Source organism: Mus caroli, chromosome 4 (genome assembly GCF_900094665.2).
Source record: "Mus caroli chromosome 4, CAROLI_EIJ_v1.1, whole genome shotgun sequence".
NCBI lineage: Eukaryota > Metazoa > Chordata > Mammalia > Rodentia > Muridae > Mus > Mus caroli.
The window spans coordinates 57,578,375-57,595,631 of NC_034573.1; the positions used below are offsets into that span (position 1 = coordinate 57,578,375).

The window sequence follows — 17,257 nt, forward strand, 5'->3', positions numbered from 1 at the left end:
TGCTCATCTGTTAAACTGTGCCATGAATGTTCCCCATCCCCACCCCCATGGGGCTACAGGGAGGATTAAATATAAGCAGATGTATCTAAATGTTAGCACCATGTCTCACTCATAATAGCCATTAATGAGTGGCAACCGCTATTGCGATTGCTTCTGAATGCCATTCAATATAGGCTGTCCCTAAGGGAACAAAAGAGGCCTAGCAGTTGGCTCTTTGGAAGGACTGGAGACTGGCTGGGTATGGGAGGGTAGTGCAAAGAAATAAGAGGAATCCAAAGATAAACTGTACAGGGGGAGGGGCTGTCTCTGCTGGGAAGGTAGGCAAGCTCCAAGCTGCAAGGACCACCCCTGCGGTAGATGCTGGGGACCTGGCTGACCTCCCAAGTGTTTTTCCACTCAGGGCCCAGGCTGTCCTGCCCCCCTCTGGATTCACACTGGGCCCTGGAAGCTAAGTGGGTTGAACAGCTGGAAGCCCCGTGGAAGGTGGCGTTTCCGCCCCAGGAAAGCGCTGCACCGCAGCATGGAGCGCTATTTACAAATAAAGACTGTTCTGGCTCCACCACCCACACAAGCAGGCTCTTTATTCCATTTCAATATGCCTAATTCCACGGAAAGTGCACTGCAATAAACAGAATTAATCAGTGCTGGATGCCTAGGCGAGTGTGGGCAGGTGTCGGCACAGGCAAGGGGCCTGTGAGGCAAAAGGAAAGAGGTGGCCATCATCAAGCGCCTCACGGCTGAGGACACAGCCAAAGGACTTAGCTGAAGGTGGGCAGTTTGCAAGCAAATTACTCCAGAGTGCCTGCAACCATCTGACAAACTCAGGCAATGGGAAAGTTTTACAAAATCCATCTTCTTTGCCTTCTTTCTAACTAAATGAACATTAGTTTGCTGCCCATCTTCCCAATTGAACATAACTCCTGGAGGTCAGTGTTCACTAGCCCCGTGTGTGTGTGTGTGTGTGTGTGTGTGTGTGTGTGTGTGTGTGAGAGAGAGAGAGAGAGAGAGACACCCAGTGAGTTTCATTACACGAGTGCAGGAGTAAAGATTTATTTACATATACAATTTAGACAGTAGTTGCATCAAAACATTAGCTGCCTATAAATCCTTGGGGAGGGCTGGGGCGGAGTCTTGTGACCCCTTCTCCTGACAGATGAAGTCCCACAGACAGGAGGATGGCTTATGTACAGGTTATTGCTGACAGTTCTAGAGCTGGGCAACTCAAAAGCAAAACGCCAGTGGGTTCTGTGCCTGTGAGACCTTCTTGTTGGGTCACAGAGAGCATCTTCTTATTCTGTTGGCTTTCTGGGGCCTCCTTACAAGGTCACTGATAGCACAGATGTTCTACCCTCCAGATCTAGTCACTTTCCAAGGGCCCCACCTCCCAACCCCAACAATGAGGTGAGGATTTGCAGGCGTGAATTTTAGAGAGAGACACACACAGACTCTACCTGTGTTTACCACAATAACTAACGATGCTGTTAGTTTTCTTTTTCTTTTTGTTTGTTTGTTTATTTTTGGGTTTTTTGAGACAGGGTTTCTATGAATAGCTCTGGCTGTCCTGGAACTCACTGTAGACCAGGCTCAGTACCACAGATTACTACCTGGGCACTGGAATTTATTTAAGACTCTACGGGCACGAACCTTGTTCTGAGACCCACCTTACATCACCTCACCCCACCAGGTAGCATTACATGTGATCTGACTCTCAAGTGCGGGGCACACCGCTCTGCTGAGAATTAATTATGCCATTTCAGTAGCTTCTGGTCTGTATAGAATGCTATCCCGAAGCTGCCTCCTATACCCACAGCCCTGTTCATAGCTGGCTTCCTCTCTCCTGCCCTCTGTATGTGTCATAAAAAGCCCTGGGGTCAGGGCCATCACAGGCATCAGCAGTGTTTGCAAAACATTAGTCTCAAAAGAGCTGGGCTGGCCCACTGCCTAGCACAGTGTGGGAGGCCACCCTGCTGTTTCTGGGAGCATTAGAGACCCAGCAGCCAGTGCGGGATCCCCAGCAGATCCAGACCTCAGCTGGGGCACCACCTGCTTTGCTGAAGTAAATCAGCTATAAAGATCTTTCCCACCCACATCCCCATACATGGCAGCCCACAGCCCAGCACCCATCACCTTGAGGCCGCTGCTCTCTGCTTCAGAGCCTGGGTCCACACCAGTGATGTAAATGCCAAGGCCGTACTCGGCTCCACCTCGGATGGTGAGGCCCAAGGACCGGCCGTCCCCCAACACCAGGTTCACCTATAAGAAGAAGAGGCAAGTACATTAACCTGGAGGAAGCCAAGCCCTGGGTGGGGATGGGCAGTCCACTACAAAACTCCTTCTAAGCCCGGCAGAGCACTGGATCCTAAGTAACAAAGCAGTGCAGGGCAAGGCCCTAGGGAAATCCCCAGTGCCTGCCTGCTTCAGTCCTGCCCTGCCCTGCCCTGCCCTGTCTCTCTGTTCACCACACAAAGGCAGGCAGAGCAAGGCTCCAAAGGCTCCTTAGCATTCACACCCCCAAGTGCATTCAGTGATGAAGACTGCTGGCCCATCTTGGGCTGCAGTGTGCAGTGGGCATCCACCTTATGCTGCAGCCAAAGGTGACTTCCTGTTTCAGGGCTCAGCCCACATACTTACTCCTTTCTTTCCTCCATAAGATCAAGGTTGGTTTCAGCTTGGGGCCACTACCATTGGAACCCAGAGGGACTCTATCTCCCTGGGGAGTCCCCCACCTCTCCAGGGTCTTCACCACAACCACTGTTCTGATAGGCCACAGGGCTTGCTACACTTCACTGTACTCGGCACACTCAGGGCATACGGGCCCAGTATGTCCCTGTGCTGACGGGGTGAGGGAGATGGGGTGTTGTAGGGGAGATGCCTGGACACTACTCTGCTCAGGAGGGGGATCACAGTGAGGTGGAATGGGTCAGAGACCTTCAAGTTGCAGCAGGACCACAAGGAGGGACCACACAGCCACAGAGAGACATAGGCCCAGACAGGGAACCAGGCAGGTGTGAACTTTCTGGAGAAAGTGCTGTCTCTGAGAAGCTGGAGGCTGAACACATCAGAAACACAAGCCTTGGAGGTGAGTCAGAGGGAACTCTTAGGGGAGGAAGTGCATAGGAGAACAAGCAGCTCAGGCATGCAAGGATTTATGGGGACGGGGGGGGGGGGAGGCTAGGATAGCTCAAACCTAGCCCAGAGAGACGCCCCCCATCAAGACAATACTCATGAAAATGTAAGGGACCCAAGAGAGGAGAGCATAAATACCTATGGTGGAAAGCGGTGGACATGACCTTCAGGGGTCAAGGGGGCAAACTTCACTTAGCTCTTTTTAATGACTTGTTTTTGTTTTATGTGCATTGGTGTTTCTAGATCCCCTGGAACTAGAGTTATAGATGGATGTGAGCTGCCATGTGGGTGCTGGGAATTGAACCCTGGTCCTCTGGAAGAGCAGCCAGTGCTCTTGACTACTGAGCTAGCCCTCCAGTCCCAACTAGAAGCTGTCCCATTCCTCAAGTTCACTCAGCTAAGAGTTACAGTGTGTTCTGTCCCCAGCCACCAGGAAGAGCCTTTTCCCCCACTCCAGCACCTCATTTAATTCAGCTTCTACCTGGGCAGAGGTGGCAAAGGGACAGGGTAGGGCACAGAGTGTTCATCCCAGCACCATGTGTGCCCTCACTGTGACTGAACATGAGGACAAAGCTGGTATCTACTTACTTAAATGTCACAGGAAGCGTTCAATAAATACAATCTGCAGCCAGTTGGTTCTATTTTCCATGTGGCAAAGCTCATGTAGGAAAAAAACCAACTGCTGACATCAGGCAATTATATCTGGCTGTGGCCACGCCTGGTCCAGATGCTGCCACTGGAAATTGGCACTCTCCCTGCACCGTGTACCCTTATTGCTCAGCAAGAGGGGTGGGAAAGGACTCAACAGTGACCCCATGAGTGTCGCAGCTGCTCAGGATAGCCTTCCTCAAGCTAGAGAGGGATGCATGGGGCCATAAGGGATCAGAAAAACAGACATGCTGTCCTGGACCCATGGCTCTGGAGACTCCCAGGTCAGACCCAGGAGCTGAGGTTCATGCTTTAGGGTCTGCACCACCACCCTGCTACAGGACCCACCTGAAGCTTGTACGGACTTGAGTTAACCTAGGTCTGATGGCCACTCTGGTCCCAAGTCACATACAGGCTTGTGAATGTGTGAGGTGACATGTGCTGGCTCCAGAGCCAGTCTACTGAAGTTGATAATACTCAGTAGGCATGTGAGCTTCACCCCCTGTGCCTCAGTTTCTTCATTGAGAAGGGGGATGGGAAGAGCTGCACTGAGAGCAACAAGGCAACATGGACTGTTGTTATCTGCGGGAGGGCATCATAAGGCAAGCCACTGGCTAAGCTTCGGGAACAATCAGGAATGATTTTTCTGGAGAGGTGGTGACTGTGGCTGCCTCATGTCATTCCTGGCACTGTCCTTCCACTCAGGCATGTACCCTGAGTACCCTGTGTCTGCCCAAGGTCTTAGCCAGACATAGCCAGAGAACAGCATGGCAGGGTCCCTGGAGATGCTCCTGATGGCAGAGGCAATTAAACAGAGGAGGAAGTGTGAGTTCTATGAGCCACCTGCAAAGGTGCATGAGATCGCCTGGGATAAAGGCTGGGGCGCTCATCACTGAGGCCTCACCATGAGTCCCTTCCTGGGAACTACCCTACCCAAAGCCACTTTCCCTGGGAACTGTTCCCACCTAGAGACTAGTAGGGCCTGCTGTGAGAGCCATGCAGTCCCCTCCTTCCTTGCCAGGCCTGTGTCCTCTCACAATCACTGGTGTCTTGGCACTGTGAAACAAATTGTCAAAGTCAGAAGCTTGGGAAAAAGCAGTTCTGGAAGAGGACAGTGTGGACCAGGTAGGAAGGCTACCCTCCTTCTGAGGCTCCAGGGACCAGGACCTTAGCTCAGCACCTTCCCATGGGCCCCCCTGCTTCCAGCACGATATTGCTTTCCCTCTAACCCATACCTCCCTGTGCCACCTCTGAGGACATTGGTGACACTGGGCTGCCCATGTAACCCAGGACAGCTCCCTATCTCAACAGCCTTCACTGAGTCACCTCTGCAAAGTCTGTCTGCCATGCAAGGCCTGTAGGTTCCAGGAAGGACTAGAAAACAAAACAAAAGGAAACAAAACAACTTTACATGTCCTTAGACTGGGGCAGTATCCTATTACCCTAGTACCCTCTTATCAGGAATCCTCTTTCCACAGACCCTGGGCTGGGCTTCGGAGCTCAGCCTCAGCTGTGCCCTGGGAGACACACCTGACAGCCTTGTGCACTGCAGGGCAGAAGGGAAGTGACCACTGGGTCATATAAAGACTCCATATGGCTGGAGTATGGTAGGGAGCAGCAGAAGGCTGGGTTAGCCTGTGACGACATGGTGCAAACAAGAAGCCAGAGGGGGTGACAGGCTTGGGCTAGTATTTAGAGTGGATGGCTGGAGAGAAGCCAGGTCAATTTCTAGAAATCCTCATGAGATGGGATGGAGTTTTGAGATGGGCTTCAGGCACTTATAAGAGTGAGGCTGGCTGGGCAGTGGTCGCACATGCCTTTAATCCCAGCATTTGGGAGGCAGAGGCAGGCAGATTTCTGAGTTCAAGGCCAGCCTGGCTGGCTGGAGCCAGCAGGTAGCCTCAGCCTCAAGACTGCCCCTTGACAGGAAAGGACCAGCCCGTGTAATGCCCTCAGGTGAGGCACAGAGCCCTGACTCTGTCCAGAGAACAAGGGTAGCGCCCCCTGAAGTCAGCATCCTTCCCTCTGGCAGTTCCAAAGCTCTTTGTTTCCCCTGTCAGGGAACCTAAGTGGTCCTGAGTCAGTTTTAGCTAATAAATGGTTGCCTGGTAGTGATTCTCAGAAAAAGGATTTCACTCTAAAATCAGAGAAGTAGAGGCAGAGAGAGCTATGATGGCAGGGGCAATGGCTGCAGGCTTGCAGCCATGAAGCAACATGCCTGAGATAAAAGCTAACTGCAAGAGGGAAAAAATGCTCACCTGCTGGCTAAGCTGCCTACTAGACTACCTGGCCAGCCCTGCAGAGTTGAGCAATGAGTACCCTCATGTGTAAGTTCCAGTCATCCAGCGCGTCTGTTACCTGCAGCCCAAAGCATGCCTGACTCAGTCCATCCTTTAAAGCTGTGGTGAGGACTAGGATTCTAAGCCCCTCCACCCCTGTAGTCTATCCTCTCAGCAGACAGGAGGCATCTGGCATGCATTCAGCCCTCTTCTGCTTTAAGCTCCACTATGGCTCTCTTCTCCTTAAAGAAGAATCCGCAGGCTCTGCAGACTGCCCATGGCTTTGGCCTCCATCCTCTTTAACTTTAAAAAGGCCCCTTAGGAACCCTTTCCCCATAGGATGGCAACACCCACTGGCACTATCCTATTACCTCTTAACGAGGCCTCTTTTGCCTGCCTCTAAAGCCACCCTACTGTGTGTTGAGCCCTTCTTGGGTTAACCCACCCCCTTATAATATGCCACACACCATTTGTTCCAGTACCTTGACAGGATGCCCGCACAATGGAGGGTCACCCTCCTGGATACGGGCCATCTTTGTTATTCACAGTGGTATCCCCAGTACCCAGGTTAGTTTGGGGCCCAACAGAGCTATTTGATCAACATTTTTTTTTCTTTTTTTTTTTTTAGTTAGGTATTTTCCTAGTTTACATTTCCAATGCTATCCCAAAAGTCCCCCATACCCACCCCCCCAATCCCCTACCCACCCACTCCCCCTTTTTGGCCCTGGCGTTCCCCTGTACTGGGGCATATAAAGTTTGCAAGTCCAAAGGGCCTCTCTTTCCAGTGATGGCAAACTAGGCCATCTTTTGATACATATGCAGTTAGAGACAAGAGCTCCGGGGTACTGGTTAGTTCATATTGTTGTTCCACCTATAGGGTTGCAGTTCCCTTTAGCTCCTTGGGTACTTTCTCTAGCTCCTCCATTGGGGGCTGTGTGACCCATTCAATAGCTGACCGGGCGGTGGTGGCGCACCTTTAATCCCAGCACTTGGGAAGCAGAAGCAGGCAGATTTCTGAGTTAGAGGCCAGCCTGGTCTACAGAGTTCCAGGACAGCCAGGGCTATACAGAGAAACCCTGTCTCAAAACAAACAAACAAACAAACAAACAAGAACAAGATAAAGGGTACTTCGTTCCTCCTTGGCCTTTGACAGCTTGTTGTTAAAACTAACTGCCATGTCCCCTGCGCTGTGCTCTGAGCTTATGTGCATGGGTATTCTGGATACAGGCTGGTGGGACGGTCCTCGGTTCATGTACAAGGACACTTGGGTGGCCCACTTAGGTTAAAATGGCTTGTTCAAAGTCAGTGATAGAAAGTCCTTGAAGCAAGCTTCAACCAGGTGCTGCTGCACCGGAAGCTGCTGCACCTTTGGGACCAGGCTGGTGCATCTTGCTTCTGTGTCTGTGAAGAGCTGTGAGCGGCTGCAGGCTCTACCTGCTCATCTCAGAGGGAGGCTGTAGTGTGTGACCACAGTGGAGTGCCACAGATGCTGACCAAGACACTTGATGTCAGCCCAGTGCCTATAGCTATGCAGAAGTCAGCTCTGAGGGCCAGAGCGAGGAGATACGGAATGGTTAGAGACAAGTCTGAGAGCGGAATTGAGGTGGCTCAGCCGTTTACCAGCAGCAGTCCTAGGGTGATGCACTCAACCCCTGCATGCCTCAGTGCACTCATCAATACTCAGGACACAGTCCACAAGGACTGCACAGCTCTGGCCTTTGAGCCAAGTGATTCCACTACATTCCACTGAAATCCTGAAGCTGCAGCCGTAGGATAAGCAGCCACTCAGCAGGCTGGTGTCCATCAGCGGAACAACCTTTCTCAAATAAAAACTGAGACAGAAATACGGCATGTGTGGAGAACCCCAATCCCTGGATCTGCTACAGATGAGCCAAGGCTAAACATCACACTTTTACATACAGAACACAAGAACAGAGAGACCCCAAGTCAGTAGAGGGATACCTAGGCCAGAAAGGGTATGCAAGTCTCCTGTTCATTCCCTTTACTCTAGAGAGCCCCAGCAACGCTCGCTGTCCCTCCCACCCAGATGCCTTTCTGCTTTGCTCCCCACCCCTATCCCACCCCCTACCCCGACCCCCTGACCCTCTCTCCCCTGTCCAGTCGCATTCCAGGCAAGGGCAACCCATGACTGCAAGCTGCTTCCGAAATGCAGTCATGCACAGTGCACGGACTCTACAAGTCTGTTTCCAGCTCACCTTGACTACAGCCAGCCACATCCTCCCTGGCTCCAGGACTCGTCTTGAGCCAATTCCTTTCCTTCCTTTAAAAGGGGAAGTGCTTTATCCATTAAGCCATATCTGTAGCCTGGTCCAGGCTACACTTCCAGGACCTTGCCAAGGGTCTCTAAAAACTTGGAATCCATTTATCTTATCCATATGGTCTGTGGGTCTGTGTCCTGCATAAAAGCACGCTCACACATAAAAGATACTCCCAGCCTGTATCTCAGGACATCGCTGTACAGCCAGACCACAGCACCTAGGACCTGTCCTATTCTCTCAGACTTCACCTGCCACCATCATCTGTCCCTTCCGCCTGCTGTTGCCTCCCAAGGCCAGCCAGCCCCATGTGGTCTCCTCTAAGAATCCTCACAACCCCTCTAGCAGGAGGGGAGTACACCCTTCCTTATCCCTTTACGCACCTCTTGGAATGTGTCAGACGAGCCCTTCTCTGGACCCAGGTTCTCCAGAGGCGTCCTGAGTGTGCCACCTCAGAGTGGGGTGGCGGAACTGGGTGCCAACTAGACTTGGAAAGAGACAGACTGGCCTTGCTTAAACTCTGCCGTGTCCCAGCTGTGACCTCCAGCACTGTCATCACTCTGCTAAGGTGTCACATAAAGGTCCATGGTGGAGACAGATGAGGGAAAGGCTGACCTATGTTAGGGTGACTGATTGCTCGAAAACAGAGAAGAGACACTGTGTGCTGTGAAGGGAATAAAACAGCACAGCTGCTGTGGAAAATGGTGGAGCAGTTCGTTTAAGAGAGAGAAAGGGGAAAAAGGAGGAGGAGGACGAGGAGGAGGACGAGGAGGAGGACGAGGAGGAGTTGTTGACCAGGCATATGGCCTACACCCACAGTCCCAAATCACAGCCAGCCTGGGCTACAGGAGACCCCATCCAACTCAGAGGCTGCAGGGATAGCTCAGTGGATAAAGCATTTTCTGTGCAAGCATGAGGGCCTGAGAGCTGGTACCCAGCACCCACATAAAAAGCTGGGTGTGCTGGTGTGTGCCTATGACCCCAGAGCTGGAGAGCGGCAGGGACCGAAGGATGGGGGGGTAGGGGGTGGGGCTTGCTGGCCAGTTAGCCTAACACTGAGCTGAAATAGCGAACTCCAGATCTAGCGAGAGACACTGTTAGAGGTTACATACTGATGTAAGCCTAGGGCCTCCATGGGGGCATGCATGCATGCGTGGGGCTAGTTGGGAAAAGAGACTAGTAAAAGTGGGAGGGGCACAAGAGAGGGCAAGAGAGGTAAATATCATGTACACGTGTATATATGAAAATGTCACACTGTCTTAGGGTTTCTCTTGCTGTGATGAAACACCACAAAGAAAAAGCAAGTCGGGGAGGAAAGGGTTTATTTCATTTGGCTTATACTTCCACAGTACTGTTTATTATCAAAAGGAACCATGACAGAAACTCAAACAGGGCAGGAACTTGGAGGCAGGAACTGATGCAGAGGCCATAGAGAGGTGTCGCTTACTGGCCGCCTGCCCAGGGATGGCCCTGCCCACAATGGGCTGGACCTTTCTCTGTCTATCACTAATTAGGAAAATGACTTACAACTGGATCTTACAGTGGCATTTTCTCAATTAACGTTTCCCTCCTTTCAGTAACTCTAGCTCGTGTGTCAAGTTGACTAAGACTAGCCAGCACAAAAGTGAAACCCATTATTATTAACATTATTATTAACTCTAGCTCGTATGTCAAGTTGACTAAGACTAGCCTGCACAAAAGTGAAACCCATTATTGTGTAGAATTAATATACGCTAATATAACATTTTTTAAACCTTATAACAGAAACAAAGATCAAGAACACCTATAATTCTAGCATTTAAGAAGTAAAGGTGGAGGGGCTGGAGGTGACTGAGCACGTGAGAACACGTGATGCACTTGCAGAGGACCTGGGTTTGGTTCCTAGCACCCACAAGGTGGCTCACAACCATCCATAACTCCAACTCTAGGGGATCCAATGCCTTTTTCTGACCTCCACAGGCATCGGGGGTGTGTACCACGCACATACGCACATGCAAGCACAACACTCAGTGTTTGCTCCCTATCTAATCTGAATGTGGTTGGAGCAGCCTCACGGGCATGCTGTTCTGTGAGCCACTTGGAGGAGAGCTGCTGGCATCTTTAGTGGTGGCCTTTGAGATATAGCTCTTGTGGTCCCCCTTGTAGGCAAAGTCACGTCACTTGCACTCAAGTCATCCCTGTCACGAACTGTCCTAGACACTGAGAATGAATCAGGGCTCAAACCAGAACCTCACTACCACGCAGCTTCCCCAAGAGGAAGAACCCCTGTCCAAGGTTACACAGCTCACAAGCAGCAGAACTAAGATTTGAATCACTCCTGCCACACTGGTGTGGTCCCATTTAGCCCCCATGACAGTTGTAGAGTCTGTGAAGACTCGTCTGGAACGTCATGGGGATAGATCTTGCCTCCTGTGGTATTTGTATTCTCCCTAGTCTTCCAGATGCACCTTCTATATTCTTATGAAAGCTACCCTATGATGCCTGGGGGGTGGGGTGGGGGGACGACTTTATCTGATTCCCCCACCTCTATCCTCTTGCCAATACCTCAAAGATACTTGGCTCAGTCCTATCTTAGGACCTTTCTACATGTTGTCCTGATTTCTTGGGGTTTCGGGTTTCAAAATGGTACTTGGTGGCTCCTTAGTCATTTTTTTCAGAGAGGTCCCCACTTCCTGTCACTCCCTAGCCCTTCTTGGAATTTCGTTTTTCTTCACTGGCTTTTGACGTGCCCATAGAATGAATAACTATGTCCTCCAAATTGCCCTGTATAGAAAACTAACCTCCAAATTCATATGCCAATGGTATTTGGAAAGCAGGCCTTGGGAGGTTATCTAGGAATAGATAAGGCTGGGTGGGTCTTCTATGAGTCTTCGGTGGCTTTAAGGGATGAGGAAGAGAGACCTAAGTTGACAATCTGTTACCAAGCATTGGTTCAATACCAAGGCTCCCATCAAGTGCAGGTGTGACACTCTGGAACTTCCTGCTTTCCAGCCTCCAGCCAAACAAATCTTATCAACTACCCAGCCAGTGGCACTTGCATGGCCAAAGCAGAAAGGGGAACAAGGATGCAGATTTTCCTTATCTTGCTATCTGGGATCTTACCTAGATACTGTCTACCCTCTCAGGCTCAGATTCTGGTGGTACTTTCCCTCTTGGGGGAGGAGGGGGCTCAAGGACTCAGGAAATACTCTATACAACACTCAAGCCATGGAACTTCAGGACCAGCCAAAATTACAGCCATTTCAGCTCTGAATTCAGGTTCTACCCAGGACAGCGGCTTCCTGTCACAGAACAAACAAACAGCAGAGAACAAAGCAAGTTCTCTGTCTGATACTGCAAAGCCGACCTTGACTGTAACCCAGGTGGATGATAACACCCCTCAAGGGGGCCTAAAGTGGGCATCCTTGGTGGGGAGGCAGGAGGACCTGCCTGCTGGCTACTATCCTGTGCACACCAAGCAGCCTCCTAGACACCACCACCTTCCCACAAGCCACTGGAATCTCCCTGAATCCTTCATATTGATGTTTGAGCAAAGAACACAAACCACATTAAGTAAATGTTATGGGTCTTATCGACAGAAAAAGAGAGAACTGAGAGAGTCTCTGGAGGATGGAGCTTGGCCCCGAGCCCGAAGGTATGTGGTCTCCTAGCTGTAAGAATCAAGATCCTAAAACAGCAGAGAGATGTTGGCAGGACAGGAGTGACAGTTATTCTTTGTCCCAGAAGCACCCATGTGCACAATGCAAACAAAACCATGCAAGCAGAACCCAGAGAGGTTAAGGCTTCAGGGGCCCTCCATCATTTTTTTTCATCCTTTCCAATAGGAAGCAGCCCACTTTCTGACAGGAGGAGGAGGAAGAGGAGGACGGTGGCTCTGTAGGGGACATTTAATGATACCTGGCCTCCTTTAGGTTACAGAACCCCATAATGCCTTGAGCAACTATCCTCCCCCCACCAGCTACAGTGCTAGTGGTCCTATCAGCTAAGGTTTAAGGCATACTGTTAGCCAAAAAGGTACTTCCTTCCCTGAAAAAGAAGTCTGGAGACAAGGACATAGGGTCACTGTGGTGGGAATTCTGCAGATGCACCCTGAGTTTCTTGCTCCACTTTTGGGACTGTGCAGGGCCTTTTAATACATTCTCAAATTACAGAGTCAGTCAGGTTGGTCTCTGCTGTTTCCAGTCCAAGACCCCCATCATCCAAGGGTCTTCCAGGATCATGATCTGTGCATAGTCTATGCCTGGAACTGGACCCCTGCAGAATTTAATATGTACAGAGTTCACAGGTAAAGGCACACCCTGTGTTTCCTTTCTTCCCCTGTTCTGGGTGCTTAAGCAGGGGCCTACTATGGCTCAGGTTCAATTACCGGAAGGATTACATGCTAGGGGCTGGTGGATATTCGCAATCTACAGCCCAGAGTGAGTCCTTGGGTAGAGCTGTATACCAGAAAAAAAGGTCCCCTCCATTCTGCTGTGGGAGAAAGACTCATATTAGTTAAATCAGTCGTCATACTAGCCTGTGACAGCAGCTTACCCTAGAAGGCAACACACACCTTACAGTGTTGGACCGTGAAAGGCAGTCTGTGTTCTGGTCGAGTGAGGCTTACTCGGGAGACCAAGTAGAAAAATCTACAAGGGACCAAACCGTAAGCTATGCTCCCAGACACAAGCGCCTGACACTACATCAACTCCTCAACTCCATAATCCTGTGTCTATCAGTCATGTAGACAATGTCCCAAGCTCCTGGTATTCTGGCTACAGCCAGGTAAGCTCCTCCCCACAATTACCTGGCAACAGCAATGTAGCCGGGCCCACTCTCGCTCTCTCCTTGTCTCTTCTCTTACCTCTCCCTTTCCTTCTCCCCTTCCTCCTCTCTCTATGTGGCCCTCTACTTTTCTTCCCTTCTCTCTCTCTCTCTCTCTCTCTCTCTCTCTCTCTCTCTCTCTCTCTCTGCCTTTCTACAATAAATGCCTTCAAACCATGAACTGTCTCTGTTCATCAAGATCCACCATGTTAGAGCAATGGAGCAGGTCTCCCTCTAAGGAGCTGCGAGTCTAACCTTCCTGTGTTCCAGCCAACACCAGCCAACCCAAGCTGCCTGCTGAGCTACAGACTCTCTCGTCCCTGCTAGAGCTCTCCCCCTACCTTCCCCTTTGGCCACCGGGCCAGAGTACATCTGAGGGGCTGTTCTCAGCTCTTCCATGACATACAGCAGTCTGTAGTGCCCAAGAGTTGGAGCTGAGACTCCCGAGAAGCAGGGTTGTGTGGCCTGTGAGGCCCGACGCCCATCCTGGGCTGTTCCGTGGGGTCCCAAGGCAGTCTATCCTCGCTCTGGTGGGATGAGGGTTGCCCCCCAGCCACCTTTATTTCCCCACATGCAGTGCCCAACATTATAGGTCACAGGAGGAAGCCAGGAAGACCAAACTTGGGAGACTCAAAAGAAGTAACAGAGAGTCATCACAGAGCTCCACCCTTCCTTCTAGCCTTGAGGGAGCTCCTCGGTGTACAAGGAGTTTGGAAATCTAAGGCACCCCCCAAATCCCCATGTCTTTACCCATTTAGTGTCAATCTCACCTTTTTCTCATCTCCACTCTGCAGGAGGTGGAGGGTACTCCTTCGGTCATCTTCATGCTGTCTCAGGGTGCTGCCATGGGGCTGGGGCAGGCTGGAGGGAGGGGATGTGCTTCGACCCTGTGGGTCCACCCAGGTGTAGATGTGGTTGGTGACATAGCCCCCCGGGATACGCCCAGCTGAGTATACAGACAGCACCAGCTTCTTGGAGCCCTTGAGAGCCTGAAGAGAGGGGAACACACGGTTAGAGGGGAGAAGAATCCACACACGGGAGAGAACCTTACGCTTAGTGTCACCATCCCTCACCCCCAACTCTTGGTGTTCACATGTACAAATGCAGCACCTGTCCCCCCCTATCTCAAGTGATCCAAATACAAAGTACATCATCTCTCAAGATACCTCCCAGACGGAAGCGAACAGAGCAGGCTGCTATCCTTGCTAGGTTTCAGTGCAGCGCTGGCCCTACTGTAGTGTTGAAGACCGTGGCTTTGAAGTGTATCACGTGCAGTTCACTCTTTTACACTCCTCATGCATACAGTGTGCTTATGCTGAACGCCTGCTCCTCTTCTGCAGTCTGGAATGTGGGGATCACAGAGTTCCTATGTGACTGGCCCCCAATAAACCAGGGAGTACCAAGCATGGCACAGTTGGACTCTGGGAGAATGGAGTGTGCCCTAGGTGACTCTCTGTGGACTCCTAGAAGCTTGGGCCTCCTTTGAACTTCCCTAGTAACATTCATACCTAACTAAATATGAGCCAAGGAGTTCAAGGACAGTTGACCCTCTATACCCATAGTTTCTACAGATTCAACCTATGTGTGTGTGCGCAGGCGCATGTGTACACATATCTAGGGAGGGACTGAGGTATGGCTCAGTAATTAAAAGTATTTATCATGAAATTAAATCCAAGAGATTATCATGAGATTAAATCCAAGAACCCTGAAGTCAGACTGACACAGCAGTCTCCCCGTAATCCTAGCAGCTGGAATTACAAGAACAGGATCCCTGGGGTGAGCTGGCTAACTAAACTAGCTAATCCACAAGCTCTAGAAGAGTTGAGAGAATGTCTCGACAATGAGAATGGAAGGTCACCGAGGGTGACATCAAACACCAAGTTTGAGCATTCATATACATGAATGCATATATATGTGTACACACACACTTAAGGACTTTTTAAAGTCTGCATCTGCCCTGAACATACACAGACTGTTTCCTGTCAGTATTCCCTAAATATTATAGCTTAGCAGCTACTTGCATAGCACTTACACTGCATCGGGTAGAAGTCCTCTGCAGATGACCTAAAAGGCTAGGATATGCTACGCCACTTTAACGCTTTATCGCATTTACTTATTGTGTTTATGTGCATACATGAGTGTGCCATGGCACATGTGTGGGGGTCAGACAACAACTTGTATGAGTTGGTTTTCTAGGTCCACCATGTGGGTCCTGGGGAATCAGGCTCAGGCTGCCAGGCTCCTTCACCCACTGAGCCATCTCACTGACTATTTTACAAGAGGGTCACGAGCATCAACGTGTTCTGGTGACAAGTTGCATGTTCTGATTCTAAGGGACAGGAATATATGCTGAATATATGTGAGACTTTCTAGCTAAACACTGAACCTGCATGACAGTGTGGTCTTAGGACCCCAGGGAACTACTAGAGACAAGTCAAAACCTGAAACACTGAGAATAACAGCTTAGCATTTACAAAGGGCCTGTATGTGGCAAACATTCTGCCCCAAACCTGCCATGTACAATCTCAAAGAATCCCCATGGAGTCATAGCACTGATAAACAACCACCCCCCCTCAAAAAAAAACAAAAACAAAAACAAAAACAAAGCCCTAAACTGAGCTCAGAGGAAGCCAGGCATTTGGAGATTGCATGAGAGAAGCAGCTGTCCCCACTGCAGACACCAGGTGGTTGTAAAAGAGACATCAGACCCTGTAGTTTCAGAAACAGCTTGTTTAAGAAAAAAAGCTGACTTCCCCTGTCTGCCCCTAATGCACCTCCCCCACCCCCTTCCCTATTCCTTAACTACAGAACCCCCAGCATGAAGCATGTATCTATTGCCCTCTCCAGCTCTGGCCATTGCTGGTGGGTCCTGGACCCTGATGACAGTACAAGCAGATCTTGAGACACCACCTCTTAGATACGATACAGCTGTTCTAGCTGTCACGGTTTCTGAATGCTCATCCTTCGTTTCTTGCTACAAACTTAACTCTTACAGTGGTCAGTAGAGAGGGGTCTGCCACATCAGTAAAGACGGGCAGGGACTCACTGCTTGCTCAGACTGTAAGGGGCTCCTTTTACATAGCTGCTAATGTCAAATGTAGATACCATGTTTATCGTACAATTTTCCAGGGTAAGGATGGAGAAACACGAGGAATAGTAAGCCAAAGACTGTGCCCTAGGGTAGAAGCTGAGGTCAGTCGGATGCTTTCCCACAAGGCACCTGTAATGGAGATGAAGGTATGGATTCTGGAAGACAGTCACTTTGTACTGGATTAACAGCAGATGTACCTCTGTTAGGGGTCCCAGTATACAGTTCCCCCCTTTTTTAGTGAATGTGATGGGGCCTCTGGGGATGAGGCCATGAAGACGGGGCTTTCATGATGAGATCAGGAGCTCTGCATGAAGGGTGGGTACACACACCAGAGCTTGCTCATTTCCTTTCCTCTGCACAGGACACAAAAAGAAAAGTGGTCCTTTGCAAGCCTGGCAGGTCACCTGATTACACTGTCATGCTGGCTCCAGCTTCAGGAAATGCAAGCAAATCAATTCCTGTGACGTAAGCCACCCACTGTGTGATAGTCTTCTATGGCAGCCCTAGCTGACACTGCACCCCACAGTCGGGGCTGGTCTGACTCAGTTAAGGTTTCTTTAAGCACCAGACCTGTGTACTGCCAGAAGATCACACTGACAGAGGCTTCTGCAACACCTTGCACATGACATATTCTAGTGTTAAGTGGGGTCGACAGGTTACAAATCATGGCTTCTAGAACAATCTTAGTTATGTTGGAAGAAAAATCTGGTAGGAAAACCAAACACTACAGTGTGCTGATGGCCAGTGCCTGCCTCTGGGTGGGATTGCAGGTGGCTGGTATTTTGCTTTTCCTGGTTTGTAATGTTTTCCAAATGTTGTGTGATGAAAGCATACTGCTTTTAGTATACAAAAATAAGTACCTAGCACCTGAACTGGGGACACTAGCCTGTCACCCTCATCTGCTGCTCTGGGCTCTAAGAATGCCGCAATCCTCAAGGAACAACGGGGATGAGGGCTGGCTGAGGTTCCTTCAGACAGCTTGGGGCCCTGGCTCCCCCAGGAGAGCCCAGCCTGTAACCTCTCCCAGGGGAGGA

General features: G+C 50.4%; 1 protein-coding gene across 3 annotated transcripts in view; it reads right to left on the reverse strand.

The window, feature by feature from the left end:
- The window catches only part of Whrn (whirlin), an 85,307-nt gene that overhangs the window by 46,130 nt on the left and 21,920 nt on the right, over positions 1-17,257 (reverse strand). For all 3 annotated transcript variants that reach the window (XM_021159523.1, XM_021159522.1, XM_021159520.1), the window contains exons 2-3: positions 13,903-14,121; positions 2,128-2,253 (exon numbers count right to left, since the gene is read on the reverse strand). In XM_021159523.1, coding sequence (XP_021015182.1) covers positions 2,128-2,253; positions 13,903-14,121 — 345 coding nt within the window. The remainder of the gene's footprint in view (positions 1-2,127; positions 2,254-13,902; positions 14,122-17,257) is intronic.